This window comes from Talpa europaea (genome assembly GCF_964194135.1).
Source record: "Talpa europaea genome assembly, chromosome: 10".
NCBI lineage: Eukaryota > Metazoa > Chordata > Mammalia > Eulipotyphla > Talpidae > Talpa > Talpa europaea.
This window is the reverse complement of record NC_140077.1, coordinates 45,958,121-45,983,872: the sequence shown is the minus strand read 5'-3', so window position 1 is coordinate 45,983,872 and position 25,752 is coordinate 45,958,121. Positions and strand designations below refer to the sequence as shown.

General features: G+C 37.5%; 1 protein-coding gene across 1 annotated transcript in view; it reads right to left on the bottom strand.

Annotated features, from left to right (window-relative positions):
• CTNNA3 (catenin alpha 3) overlaps nt 1-25,752 on the bottom strand; it is a gene marked incomplete at both ends in the record, with an annotated part of 1,381,762 nt that overhangs the window by 1,295,570 nt on the left and 60,440 nt on the right. The window contains one exon of the mRNA XM_084245749.1: nt 20,204-20,323. Coding sequence (XP_084101875.1) covers nt 20,204-20,323 — 120 coding nt within the window. The remainder of the gene's footprint in view (nt 1-20,203; nt 20,324-25,752) is intronic.

Below are 25,752 nucleotides of genomic sequence, written 5' to 3'. Positions count from 1 at the left end.
TAGTCTGGTCAGCTAAGCCACAGTGGACACTGCAGGAATAAAGGGCTATGTTCTTCCTCTCTTCAATTCCCTACACCTGAGACGCAGCTACTTTCATATTCAATCTCTTCTTTTTCACTGTGGCAAGACAGTATGTCAAAGACAACTGCTGAAATATGTAATCTACAAAAACACAATAGGTATGTGCAGAGACCAGTCTTTTCACAGGACAGATAAGATCAAAATATAGTATTAAATTTTGTGATAAAGGATATTAAAGATAGAAATATGATCTATTTCCTACATATAGATATAAATTTTACTACTGGATTATCATTTAAATCCAAAACATTTAAGTACATACTGTGTTTCAGGGACCATATTAAGTTCTTGACATAAAACTGGAAATGAAACTCTTCACCAATTTATTATTTAAACACTTGATACTCAAAGTGTGGCAGGGGCCAGCAGTAGTATCACTGATAAGTTTGGTTTGACTTCCAGTATCATTGCAAACATACTGAATCAAAATTTGCATTTTAACAAAATTCCCATGATTTGAACACATATGTAAAAATTTGATAAGCACGTATTCAGAAAGCACTGGGTTAGAGGACACAGGACCTGGAAGTTGTGAAAAAAATAAAAATCCCTATGCAATAGTAAGGAAAAAAATGATGTGTTTTCTGTGTTATTTTTGTATCCATTCATCAACATAGTTGAACCAGAGGATATTTACAATTTCTCCCCTTCTAAAATGTTGTAATACTTCTCCAAAGAAAACATGCAGGTGGTCAACAGGCACATTAAAAAAAAAAGTTCATCATCAATTATCACCAGAGACATGCAAATCAAAAACACAATGAGATACCACCTCACACCAGTGAAAATGGCCCATATTAAAAAAAAAAAAAAAAAAGTTAAAAATATAACAAAGGCTGTCATGGGGTAGAGGAAAATGAACCCTGCTGGTGGGAATACAGACTGGTCCAGACCCTATGGAAAGCTGTGTGGAGGTTCCTCAAAAGACTAAAAATGGATCTGCCATATGCCTCAGTAATTCTGCTCCTAAGTATTTACCCGAAGAACAAAGAAACACTAATTCAAAAGGAAACCTGCACTCCTATGTCTGTTGCAGCACTCTGTAGAAAACTAAGTTATGGAGGGCCTCCCCAGTAGCGCAGCAGTTGAGCACTGGGTTGCAAGGCTGCCCGCAGCCTCTGCAGCACCGGTTCGATCCCCGGCCACCAGGCAAGAGTCCCACATGGCGCTCAGACTTCTCCTGCTGCCCACTGCTCCCCTCAGTAGTGTACTTTGTCAGTCTGCCTGTTCTTCTCCCCGCTCTGGCTCTTGTGAATTCTCTCACCCTCCCGTGCTTCTGGCTGTGCCCAGTGCTTGTATAAATAAATAAATAAATCTTTTTTTAAAAATTAAGTTATGGAAACAACATTAATGCCTACTTACAGATGAGTAGATCAAGAAGATATGCCATATACACAGTGGAATACTACTCAGTGATCAAAAAAGTTAAACTCACGCTATTGTAGCAACATGGATGGAGTTGGAAGGGATTATACTAAGCAAAATAAGCCATAAGGAGAAAGGTAAATACTGGATGATATCATGTATGTGGAATATGGAAAAAACAAACAGGATCAGACAAAGACAAACTTAAAACCAACCCTTGAAAACTGACCACAGATCTGAAGCATGCAGGATGGAGGAAGAGGGATAAGAATAGGTGGGAGAATAGCACAATGGACTACAGTGGAGGACTATAGATTCTTTGGTGGAGGGAGGGCCATCGTGACCACACCTGAAGGGAGAAACCTTATGCTGTCAAAAAAAAAAAATTAACAAGGATGTAAAACAATAAGACCTCATTAAAAAATAAAAGATAAATAAAAAAATTTTAACTGAAGATAAATTTTGTGATAGTATTACATTTTCTTTTTTAAAAGTGGCACTACTGAAGGTTTTCAATTTGGAGACCTCAATGTCATATCTATTTATCTACCTGTCTAGCTCTATGAATATAGATATATTTTATACAGATACAAAACATTTTTATCATTGCTGCTATTTGATAAAAAACTCAATCCCCTGAATGATACATGGTTCCAAAACAAGTTTCTTGTAGACTCAAGGAAATCTATACCCTTGTTGGCCCTCCCTTCATTTTTGTAGAATATTCTATTCTGGCTCACATTCCTAAGCCCAATTTGAAAGTACAAGAATAATAATTAAAATAATAATAATAACAAACATGCTTTACCAAAAAATGCAAACATACTACATCTTCATTCCACTTCTTTCTCATACATTTCTGTGCACAATCAAAAGAAACTGTCGTCTTCTACTGTGTAAGAAAGCAAATATGGAGAGTAGCTAGAGACCTGAATTTTAAAGAAGACTACACCTTCACCCTTTTGAGGGGACAAGAAAGAGCAGAGGATCCTCTGAGATGAGACACTCTCAAGCTCACAAGGGACTAGGTAAAACACCTTCATTTGCATACTCCCCTGGATAAAAGAGAATGTCATTACTTCAGCACTTGGCAGAGTTAGGGCAGCAGAAATCCTGTTGGAAACTCAGAAGCCAGAAGTATAACTTCTGCTATAATGGAAGGAATGGGTCTCACTTCCACAATTCAGAGTCTCTGTCCCAGCCACAGTCCAGTAAGACCTCACAGTCCATGAACCCCTATGAAATAAACTGGCTGCTCTGGCTTTGTGTTGACATGAGAAGGTATTTCTGTAACCATCCAGTTTCCAGGATCATAAAGCTTTCAAGCAGGAGAGGACTGCTTTTCATATCTGTAGTTCTCTCTGATTCAGTTGACAACAGGCTAACTTATGCTAAAGGACTCACAAAAGAAACAAAGAAATATTACATCCTGATATTGCCACAGCTCTGTGGTGAGTAAAGTATGTAACCTTTTATAAGACATCTGATCTCCTTGGGCCTCATTCTTCTCATCTGTAAAATGAAACAGTTGGGTTATATGAATTTTAATGATTTCTTAGTTCTTCATACTTTTTCAGTTTGCAACTTCAGAGGTCATAATCTTAGCGGTGAAAAAAGTTCTCTTTGCACACACAGATCATTTTCAAGTTACATAAGAAATTACAGAAGATACTCTGCTCAGAGTTGACTCTTTTAGGACTTTTCTTTAATTTCACACCAGTACCAACTTTTATTGACAATCTTATGAACTTAGGAATGTCAATATAACACAGGAACAAATAAGTGCCATATTGATACAAATACTAAAGTTTTTTACCACCCCTGAAATTCCTATTAGCATTGTAAATTTTGAAAACAACCCACAACAAAACATTAACTATTTCAATAAACATTCTCCACTATAAAACAGCTATAAGCTGCCCACAGGCAAGCTATCATATGGCAAACAACCTTGTAAAATTTAATAAATCTTTTCTTTGCATGAAAATCAGCTAGTATTTGCTTAATTCAACAACTTTCTGCCTAAGTGTCACCAATAAACTGAATCCCAGAGATAACAGATGGAAATAGAATAGCAAATCCTAGAATTTAAAAGATGAATCTATAATGTTTTTACATTACTAATTTAATAGTAGGCACCTACTTGTCATTACTATTAACTGTGTCCAATATGGGAATCAAATTTTAGAATATAATATGCATCATTTTGATTGTTTTTAAATAAAGGATAAGGTTCTTATGTAAAAATCTATAAAGATTTTTAACTTCAGACTATAAATATAGAAAGAGGAATCACCCTATAAAGATGTGCAGTTTATGAAATAGTGAAAGTATTCAATGGCTACTGCAATAAACTAGAAATTAGGAAATATAATTATTAATTCTGAATTTACCATGACTCAGAATGACCTTGAATGATGTATCCAAACTTCCTTCTATTTTTCTCTATATCAAAAACTTCAGAATAAATACAATACCATCTTTTTGTTTTTCTTTTGAGGCAAATAACTATGCAACTGAATAAAAATGGAATTGCATATGTAGTGGAAATAATAAAACATTTGCATTGGTTTGAACTTTACAGCACACTGTCTTATAATTCAACATTTATAAAATGAATTGTCAAATGATGTCTGAAATGTTTTTCAGAGTTTCTGAAACAGTATTACAAATGACATAAATAATTATTTTTCTTGATTGGGCAAATAAAAAATATAACCTAAGATAGACATGAATATTTCTTTTCATTTTTTTTTTATTTTTTATATTGTTGTTCATTTTTAAACAATATTTGCTTCCCCCAGCCCCTCAGGTGTAGTCCCCATAGAATTTCCTTCACCAATGCATCCGTGCACCATCACCTCAGTCCCCTGTTCTCATCCCTCCCTCCCTCTGATCCCTCTCCCTCCTCCTCCCCTGTAGTATGTCTCTAATTTATAATTGTCTGGTTTTGCTTAGTTGTGTTTCGTACTGTTATTATTTTTTACACTGATGTCTTATTGGGTTCCCCTATATTCCTACTGTAACTGAAACCATCTGATATTTTTCTTTTTCCTTCTGGCTTATTTCACTGAGCATAATTCCTTCTAGCTCCATCCACGTTGCTGAGAATGGTATGAGTTTATCTTTTTTGATTGCTGAATAATATTCCATTGTGTATATATGCCACATCTTCTTGATCCAGTCATCTATTTTTGAGCATTTGGGTTGTTTCCAGGTTTTACCTATTGTAAATAGTGCTACAATAAACATAGGGGTACAGGTGTTCAATGTTTTTGTGTCCTTTGGGTAGATCCCTATAAATGGAATTGCTGGGTCATACGGTAGCTCCATTTTCAGTAGACTGAGGAACCTCCAGACAGCTTTTCATAGTGGTTGGACCAGTTTGCACCCCCACCAGCAATGTAGGAGAGTTCCTTTTTCAGCAGATCCTTGCCAACATTTGTTGCTAGTTAGTTTTTTTTTTTAAGATTTATTTATTTATTTATACAAGCACTGGGTACAGTCAGAAGCACGGGAGGGTGAGAGAATTCACCAGAGCCAGAGCGGGGAGAACAGGCAGCAGGACCAAAGTACACTTCTGAGGGGAGCAGCAGGCAGCAGGAGAGGTCTGAGCGCCATGTGGGACCCTCACCTGGCAGCCTGGCTGCCGGCAGCTTTGCAGCCCAGCATTCAACCGCTGTGCCACCAGGGGAGGCCCTGTTGCTATTTTTTTAATTGTGTCATTCTTAATGGTGTAAGGTGGTATCTCAAAGTGGTTTTGATTTGCATTTCCCTGATGATAAGGGATGTTGAACATTTTTTTCATATACCTGTTGGCCATTTGCATTTCCTCTTTGGAGAAATGTCTTTTAAGTTCTTCTGCCCATTTCTTGACTGGATTTTTTTGTTGTTGAGTCATGTGAGTTCTTTGAATATCTTTGTGATCAGTCCCTTATCAGTTGTATGGAGTGCAAAAATTTTTTCTCAGTCAGTGGGGTTTCTCTGTTTTGGTTAATGTCTCATTTGCTATACAGCAGCTTTTCTGTTTGATGCCCAGGTGTTAAGCTTTTTCTTGACTTTCTTTGCTTTGGGTGATGAGTCTTTAAAGATGTTACTGAGATGTATGCTTTGTAGTGTTTTACCTATATTTTCTTCTATGTATTTTATGGTTTCAGGTCTTATGTCCAGGTCTTTTATTCATTTTGAGTTGATTTTTGTGCATGGTAAGAGGTAGTGGTCTAGTTTCATTTTTTGCATGTGGCGGTCCAGTTTTCCCAGAACCATTTATTGAACAACCTGTCCATGTTCCATTGCATAATTTTTGCTCCTTTATCAAAGATTAGTTGTCCATATAAGTATAGCTTTATTTCTGGGCTCTCTATTTGGTTCCATTGGTCTGTGTTAGACATGAATATTTTAATGTAGAAGTCTTTAGATATACATCAAAGGAATAATTCAATGTGTACTCTTTCAAGAGAGCTAGATTAATTACAGAATAAAGAAGCAAAGGCATTATCCCATTTGACTTATTAATATATTTTACCTAACAAAGGCCACTGAAGTTGTGAGATCTGTGTCTCCATTGGAGTTCAGATAGGCTTTTCCCCAAGATGTCCAGAGTGGGACTTTTCGAATATGTGCCACCTTGGAATGTGAAACTAAGGCCCATCAAAGTCCTATGGGTTTTGGGAGAAATTGTTACCATTATATAAAGAATGCAGATTATTATGTGTTGAGAGCAATGAAGGCCCTGAAGGCTAAGGAGAAGCTCTATGCCTTCCCCCAACAGAAGTAACTGTCACTCCCTAAGCCTCTGCCCTTTTCCTAACCAAAGAAATGATCACAACTCTCTCTAATGACCTAGAAGAATGTAGTTTGGGCATATCAATTAGGTATAGGTTTTTCAGTGAACATGTCCTCTCTATCTGAAAAATTCATCTTTCACCCTTAGAATAAAGATGAAGACATCCCCTACTCATTATATGAATAGGCTCCAAACCTCTTAGCATAAGATATATATCCTTGGTTCATCCCTCTTTTTTCTCCTACTGTCTGATGTTAATTTATTCACTCACCCAGCCTCCACAGAGATCAGTGAGGTGTGGGAATTTTCCCCTGTGCACTGACAAAGTGAATCTATTGTTAATGCAGTTAATCTAGTGTTAATGTAAATGTGAAATTACACTCTCCTTACAGATAAGCAACTTCCAGTGCAATCTCATTGTGGTTCTCAAGAGTTTCTGAGTTCCAGGGTGAGCCTAGGATTATTTTCTACATGGCCGGTCATTGTCTATCTGTAATTTTATTTTTCAATGCAAGGGGGTTCATTAACTAACCATCATTCTCACTAACTTTATCTAATTTATTTCCATTATTCATTGATAAGGAATCACTTTTAATTAAGTTCCATTCTTACAAGGAATTGATAGGGGGCTAGGGAGGAAGGGAAGGCCACCAGATCTAGTACAGGAATCTGCACATACACATATAGTACAGGCTGCATGTGTACTTTGTGACTGATGCTGTTTTCTTTAAATTAAAACTCTTGCTTTGAACTGATGTTCCTGCCCCGATGATGCCAAATGAGTACCAGACATTGATGCTATCAGATATTAACCAAGCCTATCAGGCCAAATATACCAAGGTCAAGATAACTGAGAAGGTGATAACACTGAACATGACAAATACCAGGAACATCAACAGTGAGGGGCTGTTCTGACAAACTGATTCATTTATGACTTTTTATTTAACTCACTATAAAACAACCAGCCAGAGATAAGATGTTAGGAATGGTTTCTTCAGGGTGATATGCCCACCATTCTCAGATCACTGCCAGCTATCTAAATAAAAGCACTTCTTATAGATTCAATTCCTGTTTCTGCTCATTGGCCTCTGTAATGGAAGGCAGCAGAACCCAGCATTTCCAGTAACAGAACCATGTACCTTTCTGGCTTTAGAATTGTCTTAGGGTTTAATTCACTCAGCTCAGCAAAAGGAAAAAGCAGTCCTTCCCTCCTAAATAGCATCACTAAAGAAAGAAATATTGTGCTGAATGATACCACTGAGATCATAAGGATGTGTAGGTCCATAGGATGTAATTATTACACGAGTTGGGTGTAGCCATAATATTGGGCTTAAGACCCTGTTTCTACCACAGATTGCTATCGCGCAATACCCAGAAACTTAATTCATTACCCATCCAGAGAAACTACATTGGAAAGAGAACCAAATACTGCAAATATTTTCTCAAGCAGTAACAAGGTGTATATGTTTGTGTGTTTGAGTGTGTGTGCATGCATGCATGCATGCATGCATGCATACACATGCAAATGTGATGCAGATTGCCAAATACTAGATTATGTATGACCAAAAAATCCCATTTTGCATGATGAGAACAGCGTTGACTATGCAATACAAAAGTATACAAATGAAGAACATGTCCTTATGTAACTTATAAGCCATTTAGAAAGATGACTTATGAATGTAATAGAAAAACATAATAGCTACAGCTTATGCAAACTGCACACTGGAAACTATGCCAAGTCCATTATTTACTGATTCCTTTATATATTTTAAAAAACTTATATATGTACCTTACACTTTATATAATACTTTCTCAAAACAAGCTTATGTTAGGTATTGTTCCCTTAACTTTTTAAAAGAAGACGCTACAGGGCCTCCCTGGTGGCACAAGGGATTAAGCACCACTCTGTGAAGCAGTCTGCAGCCTCTGCAGCCTCTGTAGCACGAGTTCGACCCCCAGCCAGCCACATGGCGCAGCAGACCTTTCCTGATTCGCCCACTGCTCCCCTCAGGAGTGTACTTAGGTCAGTCTGCCTGTTCTGTTTCCCACTCTGTCTCTGGTGAATCCTCTCACCCCCTGCACCTCTGGCCTGTGCCCCAGTACTTGTATGCATAAATAAATAAATCTTCAAAAAAAAAAAAGAAAAAGAAAAAGAAGAAGAAGCTACAGTGCCCAAATAATTTAACCAGATTGGTTAACTATAAAATCCATGCTCTCCCCTGTACTACATGGGATCTCAGTGAGTGTAAAATCAATCATATGCTATACTGTATGACACAGATAGAAGGTAAGAAAGAAATGCACAGGAACTACACCTGAGAGGAGAAAAACATACATTGTACAAAAATGATGATGTGAAAAATATATAAAATTTTAAAAAGGTAAGAATGCCAGAAAAGGAGGCGTTTACATGCTGACTAGAGGGCATAAGATAAAGTGCTAGGAGGGAAGACAGACTTCAGTTTAACTTTAAAGAATGCTTAGTAGTTAAGTAAATAGAAGAAGGGTATTCCAAATACCTAATTATATTAACCTTGTGGAAAGTTCAGAAGACAAGAGCAGCTTGCCATGATACAGGAAGGTTAAGGGTTTGTGGTGTGTTACTTACAACATGGATGTGTATCTAAAGTACAATATTTTAATTGTACGTATTTTCCCATTCATGTGTAAATGTCTATAAAATATTCAAGTCAATAATATCAACTTTGTTTTATATGAAAGGACTTCAGAAGCCTGTGAAAGGGGTATATATCCTATAAAGCTGTGCTTAGGAGGGACCTCCCTGGTGGCGCAAGGGTTTAAGATGCAGCACTATAAAGCTATCCACAGCCACTGCAGCACGAGTTCAAGCCCTAGCCAGGGAGGTGACCCACATGGCGCAACAGACCTCTACTGTCTCGCCTGCTGCTCTCCTCAGCAGTGTATTTCAGTAGATTTTCCTGTTCTGCTAACCACTCTGTCTCTGGTGAATCCTCTCACCACCTGCATCTCTGGTCTATATCCCTGCTCTTGTATGCATAAATAAATAAATCTTTAAAAATAAAACAATAAAGCCATGGTTGGGTATTATGGATAGAAGAAGAGAAGAAGGAATTAAAGTCCAGATTATCAAACCTTACTTTATTTTATTCCATGAAACCAAAGCTCCAAGGAAATCTCTTGATTTAAAACCTCTCAAGTTAATACATCAGCCTGGGATCTCTATAATAGCTGAAGCTTGCTATTACTACACCTATGTAGCATCAACCAGGAAGATAAAAACAACAGTCCAAGCAGTTAAATTCCAAGATTTCATCTCTCAAAGGTAAAAACTGAAAAAACCTCCAGATTCTCAGGTTAATCCTGCTTTGTCATCTGTTTTCTTCAGGCTTACTCATCCTGGAAAACCCACCACCTCATCTATCATGGCCTCCACTCACCATCTCAGACCCAAACTATATTCAACATTAGTCTTTTTGACAGTAGGAAAATGGAGAGATGCTTGTTCCCACACCTAAAATACAGCCCAAGGAATAGCTGAAGCACAAGCACTCACTTTAAAAAAAAAACTTTTTTAAAGGAAAGAAAAGAGCAGGCAAGGCAAAGGCAAGGCTAAGCTGAACACAGACCTGGGAGAGAAAACATAATAACCCAAAAAAAGATAGATGAAAGAATAAAGTTCTCCAGGGACATATCTGATTCTAGGAAATAAATCTCTGAAAAATGGTGTTTAAAATACCATAGAAAAAGAGAGAAAATCTACTGAATGAGTCCAAGAAAATAATTATAGTCAATTCATTGTACATCCACAGATCATAATTAAGGTAAAATTTAAAATTTACTTTTGTTTAAATTATTGGAGGGAAAATTACATGTGTCAGGAGGAAACCTGTATAGTAAACAAGGCAGGGCAAATCTGTCAGACTTTGGCATCCAGGAAACCAAAGGGTTATTGCCCTTCTAAATTTCAGAAGTGTAAGTAAAACACATCAATTTTAATTGCCTGTAATCTGAGGCCAAAACTTTTGGCATGCTTCCTTGCTCAGAGCAATAACAGCACCAACAAGTATTTATTGAACATTGCCATGGGTCAGGTACTGCTGTGAACACTGCAGAGGATACAGCACTGAAGGTGACAGATGAGGGCCTGTCCTTATGGAGCTTACATTCTGTCACAAGAAGGAATGACAGATGTAGTGGGACCAGGGAACAAACCATGACTAATTTTCTAGTTCAAAGAATGCTGCCTTATAAGGCATAAGTTTCTTGCTGAATTGTAATTTTCTACCTGAATCTTTTCCAGTAGGAGAAACTTTCTAGTGTATGTTTAATGGGCTTTGGGGGATTTCAAGGGAATAGGATAAGAGAATAAAAGGAAATCCCATCAAGTTGGGAATGAGGTAATGCTCTGACCCTGAACCCTTCCCATAGGGCCCCCTAGTTCACCTGTGGTTTTGGTACAGAAGCAATTGGTGAATTTTACAAATTTTTAGGAAGAGCTGCAGACATTCAGAAACAAAATAGGAAAGAAAGTTTGTCTTTGTTACTTTTTGCCATCTCTTTCCTTCACTGTTTTCTCTGTTTTTCTTCTATATTTCTAGTTTGGGTTCATTTTTAAATTTTTCAAAAATCAATGTTTTGTTAGACACATATAAAATCAAGTATAGAGCAATTTCCCTTACTTAATCCCTCTTACTTTACCCCTAGCAGTCTCTTTCCCTCTTTTTCCATCATTCTTTGGTCCCCAACTTTCTTTCTATACTACCATCCTCTTTCTGATATTTCCTTCCAATTCCCCTTTCAATTTTTCTAGTTAGGAAAAAAAATGATCACAAGGTATAGAGAAAGGTGTAATCAATTAAGACAAAGGGTTGACAGTATGCTTTGGGTGCATGTAAGCCCATTTCAGAAGGACTTATCCCTTTGAGCTTAAAAACAGCTTTTTAAATTCTCTAGAACTAGGGTTCTACTGGATATAACACTATTAAGATTATCCAAATAAAGTTTTATAATTTTCTTAGCTGTCTAAAGATAATCTCACAAAAGGCTTTTTGCATTTTTGTCTATACTGAATAAGTTGCATGAGAGCGAGAAGGGGAAAGAATGGCCTGTCATTTGCCTCTTACCAGATACCCATTGCAAATTACTCTGAAATCTCAGGTTTGGTCCCTCCTAAAATTATCTTAACCCTCCATGCCTAAAATCCCTCACTTTACTATTCCCCCAAATTGGTTCCTCTCAGGGTTGATGGGAATGAGATCTGGGAAAAGCCTCAGTTTAGAATTATACTGATTTAGATTTGAAGCCCAACCTCATGTCTTACTAGATCAGTGATTGTAGGCAAGAAACTAAACTATCTTGATAGTTTTCTCATCTGTAAAATATAGCTTATAAGCCCAATTCCATTTAATGATCTAATTCACAAAAGTATTGATCACACTATGTGGCATATGGCTATCATTCAATAAACTATATGTATGATTGATACATGCATATATGTGTGTATATATACTGATATATATATATATATATATCACATATACCATGTCCCTCTCTGTCTTCCTCACACAAGGTTTACCTATCTGTCTTTTACTCTCTACACTTGAAGCATTCACATTTTTCCAGATTCACAATTAGCTAATGTAAGAATCTAATCACTGAAAATGTGCTAATGAGGAAGGATAAGAGGACAATGACTACTGCCTGGCAACTCAAATACCCCTCAGTGGTAAAATATGGCTCCTGGAAACAAAACTGTCCTAAAAATCACATAGGCCAGAGCAATGACTCACACTGAATTTTAAGCAGCAGCATCTGGGAGCTTACTGTACTAGCTTCTGTTACACATGTTAATACCTAGGCCATCACCAATTTAAAATTAAATAAATAGGGGCGGAGCAACATGGCGGCGAGGAGACTCTGCGAGTAAGATCTCCCATTAAAAAAAGTTAATAGGGAGGAAAAGCGGCAGGTCCCAGTGAGAACTGGGACACGGAAGATAAACGGACGACTCCAGCAAACTGCCCGAAGAAGAAAGTTGCCATAAAAGAGGACGAGAAGGGAGGGAAGCGCAGAACCCTGCTCCCCTCCCCCGCCCACAGAGGCGGCACTCTCCGACCGGCAGAGACCAGGGAAACAACAAACCAAAACGCCCAACAAGAAAAACGGATGCAGCAAGCGGGACTGTGAGTGGAAAGGAACTATTTCAGCCACCACACCCCGTGAACGGGAGCTGAGGCGAACCCTGCAGGATCCACCGCGGAGGTGAGCTCCACGCGCCATTAAAAAGAGAGCCCCGCCCACCAGGAGGAGACCAGCACCAGCACACAGCCCCGGCCGCCCGGTAAGCTTGCGCGAAAGCGGCACTCGGATTGCAGCTGCCCAGGCCCCTGTGCCTGCGACCTAGGCTTGCGGGGAGACCGGCGGAGGCCCTCCCTGAGTGAGCAGGAACAAGGTGCCCAGGCAGGGGAGCGGGATTCAAAAGGCGCCATTCCCGCGCCACTGATCTGGGCTACAGCCCGCGTCCTGGAACTGAGGGCTTTGGAACTGAGACCCGGGCGGAGGCCCTCCCTGAGTGAGCAGGAACAAGGCGCCCAGGCAGGGGAGCGGGATTCAAAAGGCGCCATTCCCGCGCCACTGATCTGGGCTACAGCCCTCGTCCTGGAACTAAGGGCTTTGGAACTGAGACCCAGGCGGAGGCCCTCCCTGAGTGAGCAGGAACAAGGCGCCCAGGCAGGGGAGCGGGATTCAAAAGGCGCCATTCCCGCGCCACTGATCTGGGCTACAGCCCGCGTCCTGGAACTGAGGGCTTTGGAACTGAGACCCGGGGCACGAAATTAGGGGCGTGGGTTCCCCACGACGGTGGGGCACAAGGCAGACACAGCACCCCAAAGCTATTGAGGTGTACCCTACCATCCCCGCTCTGCTCCCTGTCCCACGGGGTGGAAAATCAGCTCCCCAAGGGCTCTAGGAGAGATCTCTGGTGCCACCTAGCGACTTGACCCCAGCACAGGCTACTGAAGGAGCTAGTGGCCAGCTGGGGAGTTAGCCCACACCGGGCCCCTTCTGAACAAGTAGTCTGAGCCCACAGGGAGAGCGAGCACCCACAGCCGGGGCAGACCAGGCGCGCAGAAGAGTGTGCCTGAGACCAGAAGCGCAGGGAGTGTGTCCCACATCACCATTTTAGAACAGGGACATTTCTTCAGTAAAGACTACCTGCAGAAGGCTTCCTCAGGAGCCAGAGGTGAGCGGGGGAAGTTCGCCCATGCCAGACCCCCTCTGGCCTGCAGTCCAAGCCCAGAGGGAAGCAGGAACCCACCGCCGGGGCAGACCAGGCGCACAGGGGAGTGTGTCCCCACATCGGCATTTTAGAACAGGGACCTTTCTCCAGTAAAGGCTGCTTGAAACTGACAGATGACTCCTGGAAGAACCAGAGGGGAACAGAGAAGCCCACCCAAGATGCCGGCAAGTCCCAACAACACAGTGTCCCAACGCATACGGCAAATTAGAAAACAGACAGTAGGGAGGAGAAGAACCACACGCAACCTAGCAACTCTCCAGAGAAAAAGCACACCACAAAAAGAAAGCCAGCCCCCAGATTGCAACGACAATAACTTGGAAGAATTTCTGAGCCTTCCAGAAAGAGAATTTAAAATTGCCGTGATTAAAAAACTGACAGAAGTCATAAAGGAAAACAATGATAAGGGAAAAATAATCAACGATCAGAAGAATGCAATTGAGTCCCTAGAGAGGGAAAACAATGGTCAGAAGAAAGAAATTGAGTCCCTAAAGAGGGAAGTAAAAGAAATGCAGGAGATCAAAGAATTAATGGAAGAACTAAAGAATTCTGGGAAAAGCAATGAAAGCAGAATAGATGAAATGGAAGAACGAATAAGTAATCTTGAAGACACAGAAATAAAAAGAACCAAAACAGAAAAGGAAAGAGAAGTACGAAGGAAAAAGAACGAAGAAAGACTTCGGGAACTATCTGACTCCATGAGGAAAGGAAATATAAGAGTTATAGGAATACCAGAAGGAGAGGAGAGAGATGTAGGAGCAGAGAAAATATTCAAAGAGATAATTGAAGAGAACTTCCCAAATGTGAAGAAGGAGCTGAAAATTGATATACAAGAAGCAAGAAGAACACCAAACTTCCACGACGAAAGGAAAAATACAGCAAGACACATAATAGTAAAGCTCCCAAGAATCCAGGACAAGGAAAAAATAATGAAGCTGGCAAGAGGGAAGAAACAGATAACATTCAAAGGAAAACCAATCAGGCTGACATCAGACTTCTCCGAAGAAACACTACGGGCAAGGAGAGAGTGGAGGGACATAGTCAACAGACTCCAAGAAAACAGATGCCAACCAAGAATACTCTATCCCGCAAAGCTCTCCTTCCTCTTTGAAGAAAGAATATGGACCTTCCCAGACAAACAGAAACTCCGGAATTTCATTGCAACTAAACCCCCACTCCAAAAAATACTACAAGGAGTCCTAAAGCCAGAACCTCAGAGCGACGAATAACAATGAAAGAAGGCCAAAAAAAAAAAAAAAGTTATTAAAAGAATAAATAAATAAAATCAAAGGAAAGACAAACACAATGGCAAATACAGATGTTAACATATCAATATTAACTCTAAATGTAAATGGACTAAACTCTTCAATAAAAAGACACAGAGTTGCAGCCTGGATTAAGAAACAAAACCCAACCTTTTGCTGTCTCCAGGAAACACATTTAGCTACAAAAGATAAAAATAGGCTCAAAGTTAAAGGATGGAAAACAATCCTACAAGCAAATGGACCAAAAAAGAAAGCAGGAACAGCTATACTTATATCAGATAAAACAGATTTCAAACTCAAAAAGATAAAAAGAGACCCCAATGGTCACTACATTATGATCAAGGGGACAATACTTCAAGAAGAAATAACACTCATTAACATATACTCACCAAACGAAGGAGCACCAAAATATATCAGACAACTGTTGTCCTCTCTGAAAACAGACATCAGAGAAAACACATACGTAGTGGGAGACTTCAACACACCACTATCAACAATGGATAGATCAACAAGACAAAAAATAAGTAAAGAAACCAAAGCTCTAAATAAAGACCTAGAGCAATTGGGCTTAACAGACATCTATAGAACACTAAACCCCAAAAAAATGGAGTACACATTTTTCTCAAGCGCACACGGATCATTCTCCAGGATGGATCACATACTGGGGCACAAGACAAACATCAACAGATACACCAAGATTGAAATCATATCAACCATCTTTTCTGACCATGAAGGCATCAAACTAGAAATAAACCATAAAAAGAAGGCAAGGAACTTTCCTACCTCATGGAGATTAAAAACCACACTACTGGAAGACCATTGGACTAATGAGGAGATCAAAGAAGAAATTAAAAAATTTTTTGAATTGAACGACAAGGAGGACACCAATATCCTAAATGTATGGGATGCAGCAAAAGCAGTAATAAGAGGAAAATATATAGCAATAGAAGCTCACATCAAGAAACAAGAAAGAACGCAAAGAAACAACCTAATCTCGAAGCTCAAAGATCTAGAAAAAGAACAACAAAAAAACCCCAAAACCAGTAGAAGAAAAGAAATAATAAAAACCAAAGCAGAAATAAATGAAATTGAAACTAAAAAAACAATCCAAAAGATCAATGAAACCAAGAGCTGGTTCTTTGAAAAAATCAATAAAATAGACAAACCCCTAGCCAGGCTCACAAAGGAAAAAAGGGAGAAAGCACAAATAAACAGGATCATCAATGAAAGAGGAGAAATCACAACGGACACAGCAGAAATCAAAAGAATAATCAGTAACTACTATGAACAGTTATATGGAAACAAGTTTAACAATCTAGAGGAGATGGACAAATTCCTACAACTCTACAATCACCCAAAGCTAGATAAAGAAGAAATAGAACACCTAAACAGACCAATTACAATTAGCGAAATTGAAATGGTAATCAAAAACCTCCCCAAAAACAAAAGCCCAGGACCTGATGGATTTACAAATGAATTCTACCAAACATTCAGAGACGAATTAGTGCCTATCCTTCACAAACTCTTCCAAAAAATTGAGAAGGAAGGGACAATACCAAACACGTTCTATGAAGCCAACATTACACTAATACCAAAACCGAACAAGGACAACACAAAAAAGGAAAACTACAGGCCAATCTCCCTAATGAACACTGATGCAAAAATCCTCAATAAAATTTTAGCTATCAGAATCCAACAATGTATCCATAAGATAATTCACCACGACCAAGTTGGATTCATTCCAGGGGCACAAGGATGGTTTAACATCCGAAAATCAATCAACGCTATCCAACACATCAACAAAAAGAAATATAAAAACCATATGATAATATCAATAGATGCTGAGAAAGCTTTCGACAAAGTGCAACACCCATTCATGATAAAAGCCCTTGAAATTCTTGGGATACAAGGAACATACCTCAACATCATAAAGGCCATCTATGACAAGCCAACAGCCAGTATCATTCTCAATGGTGAAAAGCTGAAAGCAATTCCATTAAGATCTGGAACAAGACAAGGATGTCCACTCTCACCATTGCTTTTCAATATAATACTGGAAGTCCTAGCCAGGGCAATAAGACAAGAGAAAGACATCCAAGGAATCCAAATAGGAAAAGAAGAAGTCAAACTATCACTATTTGCAGACGATATGATATTATACATAGAGAACCCCAAAAACTCCACAGAAAAGCTAATTCAACTCATCAATCAGTTCAGTAAAGTGGCAGGATACAAAATCAACACGCAAAAGTCAGTAGCCTTCCTATACACAAACAATAAATCTGAAGAAGAAGAAATCAAAAAGACCATCCCTTTTGTTATTGAAACAAAAAAAATCAAATATTTGGGAATAAATCTAACAAAAGAGGTAAAGGACCTATACAAAGAAAACTATAAAACACTGTTAAAAGAAATAGAAGAAGACACAAAGAAATGGAGAGACATCCCCTGCTCATGGATTGGAAGAATAAACATTATTAAAATGGCCATCCTTCCAAAAGCAATCTACAGATTCAATGCTATTCCAATCAAAATTTCAATGTCATTCTTCAAAGAAATAGAACAATTATTGATGAAATTCATATGAAATCACAAAAAACCCCGAATAGCCAAAGCTCTCCTGAAAAAAAAAGAAGGGAATGGAGGCATCAGACTCCCAGACTTCAAACTATACTACAAAGCCATAATCATCAAAACCGCATGGTATTGGAACAAGAACAGACATACAGACCAATGGAATCGAATAGAAAATCCAGAAATAAACCCACAGGTTTATGGTCAACTAATCTTTGACAAAGGAGCAAAGACTATGCATTGGAGCAAAGAAAGTTTGTTCAATAAATGGTGCTGGGAAAACTGGGTCGCTACATGCAAAAGAATGAAGCTTGACCACCACCTCACACCATACACAAAAATCAACTCAAAATGGATTAAAGAACTAGACATAAGACCTGAAACCATAAAATATATAGAAGGAAATATAGGCGAAACACTACGTGATTTGCACATCAAAGACATCTTTACAGACACATCACCCAAAGCTGTGATAGTGAAGGCAAAGATAAACAGCTGGGACTATATCAAATTAAAGAGCTTTTGCACAGCAAAAGAGACAATAACAAAAACAAAGAGAAACCCCACCAACTGGGAGAACATTTTTGCACCCAACACTAATGATAAAGGACTGATCACAAAAATCTGCAAAGAGCTGATGAGTCTCAACAACAACAAAGAAAATAATCCAGTCAAAAAATGGGCAGAAGAGCTTAAAAGAAACTTCTCTGAAGAGGAAATGCAAATGGCCACAGGCATATGAAAAAATGTTCAACATCACTTGTCATCAGGGAAATGCAAATCAAAACTACCATGAGATACCATCTTACACCAGTGAGAATGGCACATATTAAAAAAACTAGCAACAACAAATGTTGGCGAGGGTGTGGAGAAAAAGGAACTCTTCTGCACTTTTGGTGGGAGTGCAAACTGGTCCAACCACTGTGGAAAGCTGTGTGGAGATTTCTGGACCTACTAAACATAGAGCTTCCATATGACCCAGCAATTCCACTCCTAGGTATTTACCCAAAGGACACAGAAACATCAATTCCAAAGAACACCTGCACCCCTATGTTTATAGCAGCACTGTTTACAATAGCTAAGCTTTGGAAACAACCCAAATGCCCAAAAATAGATGACTGGATCAAGAAGATGTGGTACATATATACCATGGAATATTACTCAGCATTCAAAAAAGATAAACACATGCAATTTGCTGCAACATGGATGGCGCTGGAAGGGATCATGCTCAGCGAAATAAGCCAAAAAGAAAAAGAAAAATACCGGATGGTCTCACTCATAGCAGGAATCTAGAAAACTTAAATAAGGGACCAGGAAAATGAATAACTATAAGAAAGTGAAAATCAAAATCAACAAAAAACTATGAACCAGAGACACTTTTAGGGGGGCGGGGGCGGGAGGGGAGGGATTGGGGTCAGAATGGGGGGCTGCAATTGTATGGGGAATATAACAATAAAATTTATAAAAAAAAAAAAAAAAAAAAAAGCAAAATGAACTATAGCTTCCCTTACTCAAAACTAATGGAAACTAAAAACTAAGTTCATTATCTGGTTTATTTTCACAAGAGAATAAAGTGTTTCCTAACTCAAAAAAAAAAATAAATAAAATAAATAAAATTAAATAAATAAATGGACATTGTGTGCTTTTTCCTATAAATTAAAGCATGTGCCAAGATATTCATGTACACCAGAACATTCTGCAAAACAAAGACAAAGCCTAAGAAAATAGGGCCCCTGAAGGTTACATGCTAATATAATATTTGTGATGAAGCAAAACCTAGAACACAATTCTCTTCTCCAGTCAATACTTCTGAGCCACACCTTGCTAATTTCATGATGGATAACAAAATATAGGAAACCCGCCTTAGAAATGCCCCTCACCCCAGTCAAAAGATCCAAAAATTGTGAATTAGACAAAGGCAATAATACCACTCTTTGCCACACAAACAGGAAGGGCTCTAAGTAATGGACTCAGTCTCTGGCCATGCAAGTCAGTCACTTAACTTATTTCTCTAGACATTCCGTTACCCATCATTGAGCACATTCCGAATTTCAGTCTAGTTAATGCAAACATCTAACCGCTGTTCTGATTGGAATAAACATTCCATCAAAGTAAAAACTTGACAATCCTGACACCTAGTGGCTATAAAGAAATAAGATCCAGCATGGGAAAAGTAGCTATTGCAGCAGCATCTTGCAAATACATAGAATTTAATGATTATTAAAATTACAAATTACTGAACCTAAAAAAAAGCTTATAAAAGTCTATGTTGACCCTTAATTTATCTTGAGGCCTATACAAAGAGGTGAAAAGACTATATTTGAAAAGTACATTTTCCTTCAACCTTTTACATTTAGCAAATTTTTAGTAATCTTTAAAGATCAAACAAGAAAACTAAAGGTTAATGCATATTTTGGCATATATAAGACCCTATTCCCTAAATTTTTATGTACATCCACAGATGACTTTTTTATGTACATTACAGGTGAACTTTTTATGTCAGCCACTTAGTATCCTCCTGTCAAATATAAAAGCCTTCTGGCCAAGTTTAAACTTAGAGGTTCCCTTTATGTCAGTGAGACATCCTTAGTCAAAGACTAGCTGGATCTTCCCAAAGTAGCAGGAGTTTTCTTTAAAGGAGATATAGGGACACATGTGGAAACCCCTGAAGCACACATCTAAAAGCAAGCACATTCAATATTACCTAAGCCATCTGACCACTGTTGGTGGGCACAGCACAATCTATTTCTGCCCTAAACATTAGAAGATGTCTCTTCAGACCCACCTGAACCTCTGACAGACAAGACTAAAGTGTTCACCTCCTCCACCGAGGAGGAGATGAACTCCAACTCCTACCTGCTGACGTTTGAAGGCCAAATAATCCAGGTTTTCCAGTTCTTTCCCAAGCTTCTGGTAGGTTTTCTGGAGGTCGGATTTGTTAGAAACATTTTTGAGAGACTCAAATGTCCTTCGAAACTAAAATTGAAAGCAAAAGTAAATCATTAGTATAGCAGCATATTTTTCTCAAATTCCCTGTCTAACACAGAGTAAAAGTCAATACAGAGCCTCAGTTTCTCCCACTGATTAGAGATAAAAATGTTACCTAAATGTTATTCAATGATAATTATGAAGAACGAGAAACTATATCCTAAGTACAACAAATATTAATGCATGAAGGAGAAGCTGGTTTTCTCCTCATGCTAACAAAAAAACATACTTCACTTTTATAAAAATTCTTCATGGCTTAGGACACACTACTACTTTTAAAGAAAAAATTACAATGCAGGTATAATTTCAAGTCACACTGAAAAATGTATTAAAAGAATTCTCAAATTCCAGTCATGAAAAATAATTTATGAAAAGGTAGGTGCTTGCCTGTGTAGAAATAAATGGACAGAATAGGCACATAGCAAATTTCAGCCAGGATGATCTCTCAAATCTTGTATTTCAAGAAAGAAAGAATACTAGTATTTTGATGATCGAAGCGTAAGTAGCATGTTCAGCAAACATTTATTCATTTCTGCTCTATAACACAGATGAGTTATGAAATCAGTTCTGCTGAATCAGAATGTTTCCATTCATTTTTAAGTCAGATACTAGATAAACACAAAGAAACATATTGCAGTGAATCTCAGAATACTGTTCTATTACTAATAATTAATTAGGCAAAATAAGCTCACAAGAAATTGAATTCTTGGTTTATTTTAGTAAATTAGAACATACTTTGGAGGATCAGTGATTGAAAATGTCAAGTAATGGCATTTGCAAGACATTTGCATTTTGCTTTCTCTTCATCATTCATTTCCCATTTTCTCACTGTGTGTTATTACATAGATTTCTACAGAAGAGACTTCACCATCTGAAACACACCAGAACTCAGCTGTGACTATGATACTATGAGACAGGCTAATAAGATTTTATAGCATGTATTAAGTTTCCAGGGAAATTATTTGACCCTTACAATTTTAAACTCTATAGAATAACTCATATTATAATGGCTTTTTACTGAATTAAATCTTCAGTTTCATGAAAGCAGCATGTTTATCTCAATGCAAGGTGACAGAGGAAAAAGAAATGAGAAATAATGGCACTAAGCTTCCACAGCAGGACAGTAAATTAAACTCAACAAATAATCTTTTAGCACCTACTATGCACAAGGCACTATAAATATAAAACACATTTCTTGCCCTAAAGGAATTTATAGACTTCAGGGGAAAACAGACATAAAACTAAGAAATGGGAAAGACACTGACACTTACTGAGTGCCTGCTCAGTGTCAAGTGCTTTATGTTTTCCAATTTAAATCTCACAAGAACCAAAGGAGTTCATATTTCTCTCCCCATTTTAAAAGTGAATAAACTGGGACTCAGCAAGTTTAAACTGGGTTTTTACTACAATATTCATGCTCTTTCTACTCTATCATTAACTCTAGCACAAGGCAAAGTAGGAGTATAAAAAAGAGATTAAAAGTAGTAGTATGTGGAGGAATAGAAAAAAAATCTCATTAATACTGATTCATAGAAGATATGAATTGGAGAAAGGGGTGGGGATGAGGACCTTGAAGGACAAGAATAGTTTTCAGAGCTTTAAATGGAAATTGATTCTACCTATGAATTTAAATTCACCAAAAGTCTACTCACTTTGCCCCTTTTTATAGTAAACAAATTTCTTTTAAAATAATTTTAATGACCTTTATATTAACTACTGATGTAGTATGATCACTTTTGAGGTTTACCCATTTCTTATCTTACTATGGCAAATAAAAATAATACCAGATCTAAGATTCTAAAAAATCTAACTAATTTTATCTCTAAGTTAATTAATATAAACTATTCTACCAATTAATCTGTTCAATGTCAATCATTCTTTATGCCCTGTACTTTTCCCTAAGAAATATTAGCTCTACGTTTTAAACATTTCTTTTTCACATTTATCTAGGTGAAATCAATAAACTACAAATAAGGACTTAAGCGTAAACACATTTATAAATTTTCAAAGTTAGAAACATGAAAACTAATACGTCTAGGTAGTAAGTCCATCGCCGAGAAAAATCCAGTAACGATACATCACTGCAGGATATTTTCATTAAAGTTCAGTTTGTATAATGTGGAGATTTTAGCTTGAACTTTCATTATCAGGACTTATATCCTCCATTTATTGATGCTAAATAGCTCAAGGTACTCAAACTATGATGTCTCATCCCTTTATGTAAATTTTTTTCATTTACAATAACAAAAATTGTCGAGAAGAGGTCACATAAAACCTGTAGTATAACTTTGGGCTAGATTTCTATTAAACACATTCCACACACACCCCCCACCATCTGCTCACATACACACCTAAAGATGATAAAGGGTAAAAGCAATGTTTTATCCTGTAGAGGAAGCCAAAATCGAGAAGCTCAAAATAAGACTTCTTTCTTTTTAATTTTTTTAAAGAATTATTTCTTTTTTGTAATATTGTTATTTATTTTATTTTGCTTAGAACTGGGATGTAGGTCAGAGGTGCAGGAGGTGAGAGGATTCACCAGAGACAGAGTGGGGAGCAGAAAAAGCAGCTCTACTGAAATGCATTGCTAAGGGGAGCAGTGGGCTAGACAAGAGAGGTCTGCTGTGCCATGTGGGTTGCTCCCTGGAAGGCAATCGCCAGACCATCACGGTGGTAATGCTGATACTTTACCTCTAGGCCACCAGGAAGGCCAAAAATAAGACATTCTTAAGGTGGGGTTTAGGTTTTATTTAAAGTCACTTTATATTGACTTGATTTGAGGATTTTCATTCCAATAGACATCTGCTTCATCATTGAAACAGACCTCTTGAGACTTTCCACATTAGTACAGGGCATTATAATTTCATTATATTGACTATTTCTAAAATAAATGATCTCTCAGTTTAAGATAAATTGGAAAAGGAATCACAAATAATGGAAGGGATTTTAATATTCCTGGATTTAATATGTTCAAAATTTTGAATGTGAATTTAAAATGATACAAGAACTCCAAATAATATGTTGAACACTGAATTTATTCTCCGTGAATATTTTAACTCATTACAAATTAAATTTAAATTTTAAAAAGTGCAGTGAATAAATCTGAACCCCAAAGAAACCTTAGTATGTTATAAAATTATTTTAAAACTGAGAATAAAAATGATTTCTGAACTGAGAAACAACTCCAAATGTTGCCCTATTTAACTACTATATCCAATGTATTAAGAGGGCCTCCCCAGATGCACAGCAGGTTGAGTGCAGCAATGTGAAGCTGTTAGCAGCCCCTGCAGAGCCTCTGCAGAGCCTCTGCTGTGCCAGTTGGATTCCCGGCCGGCCAGGGAGATACCCACATGGCACAGAAGACCTTTCCTTTCTCGCCCGCCACTCCCCTCAGCAGTGTATTTCTGTCCATCTGCCTGTTCTGCTCCCCACTCTGTCTCTGGTGAATCCTCTTACCCTCACACGCCTCTGGCCTGTACCCCAGTTCTTGTATAAATAAATAAATCTTTAAAAAAAAAGAGTAGATAAGAATGAGAACCAATATCTCTAGGTCAGACATTCGCCACAGAAGTAAGCATTGTAAACATCTCTAGTGTATGTTTTTTCATCAAATGTCTTTCTGTTTAGAAATAATGATGAAAATAATCCACCAAATAAAACACCAGAGACCATATTGTACACCTCCCATTGCCAAAAACAAAAATCAGTCTTAAGCAGAAAAGAGAAGCATGAATAGGGCAGCACAGAAAATAGCTAATTGACTCAACATTCCCTCTTCTCAAATACAATTTTTTCCTTTTCCTGACAACATAGTTTTAAAAAATCAAAGTCAATATTCTATATAAACTATGCATTCAATGAGTTCATGAAAATTATGTAGATTCATGGAGCAATTTGAGAAGAAGGACAAGAAGAAACTGGCTGAGGTAGCAGGAGAAAATGCAGCCAGGGTCCTGGCAACAAAGCTTCCGGGGCCCTCACTGCCAACGCCATGTCTTACTGAAAAGTGTAGTTAGATCAATAGAATTAAATAACTCCACAGCTCCAGCAGCCTACTAATTTTCATAATGAAAAAAAAATCAAGTAGCATTGCTCCAAAAGAATAACCAGCTCAACAGTTGTCATTTTTCCTTACTTAACATATCATACATTTCCTTATTTACTTAACATATCATAATATATCATACATTCCTTCCTTAATATATCATACAAGGTGCTGTATGCTACCTGTAACATTAAAAGAAAACATTATATTTATATTTTATATTTTTTAAAAAAACATATCGAATAAGTACCTCACAAGATGCACTGAATCACCAAGTGTGATCTTACTGTTCTTAAAATGTCAGTTTGAAACAATGCCAAAAGATTCTGGAGACTAAAGCTGAAAGAAGGAATAGTCCAAAGAATACTTTATTAATGTTCTATAAATATTAATGCTGAGAGTAAAAAGAAATTGTTTTAAGTATTAAAAAAGGCTAATCCACCTTACTTTAACAGAGCAACAAGAGCAACCAATGTGAATTTTAACTGAAAATGAAATCATTTTATTTTTTTGAACATAATCCATTAATTTTCATGTTTCGCAAATGAATTTCTAAGATGATAACACTGTTCATTTAAAGGGAGCAAATCATACACATGTATTATTCAAATTATTTTTACTGTAATGAATAATAACAAAACTTAAATCAAGAAAACAAAACAAATTTGGACTTGAGATCTTAATTAGAAACAGTCCAATGAAGTTGAAAGCACATTGATCTTGAAGTCTGAGTTCAAGTCCTGGCTATACCATTTTATAATTTTATATATTTGAGCAAGACACTATTCCACACTTGATTGTGTTATCTGTAAAATGGGAGAAATTGTCCTTGCCTGCCTACTTTATAAAGCTGCTCTGAAATCAGTTGAGAATATGAACATATTCATCCTACATGTATATATCATGGACCTAGCAATATGCCAGACATATAAGGAAAGGAGCAAAACAAGAGAAAGAGCTCTTATCCTAATTACTGCTTTATAAATTTAAAAATCCCATAAAATTATGAGAGGACACTATCACTAAACTCATGCCATTTTCCAGTAGCAATTCAGTAAACAATAGACCACATATACAATGGTGGCCCCATATAGTCAAGGTGTTTAAGCAAACTGTATCATCTAGGTTTATGTAATTACTCTCCATGAGTCACACAACAGAGAATGTTTAATCTAGTCAAATGCTTTTTAGACATCTATTAAAATGACCATGATTTTTATCCTTTACTAATGTGGTATATCACATTAGTGATATTTCATGCATTGAACCATCTTTGCGTCGCAGGTAAAACCATCTTGGTCTTAGTGTATGATTCTTTTAATATGCTGTTGGATTTAGTTTGTTATTATTTTGCTGATGGTTTTTGTTTCTA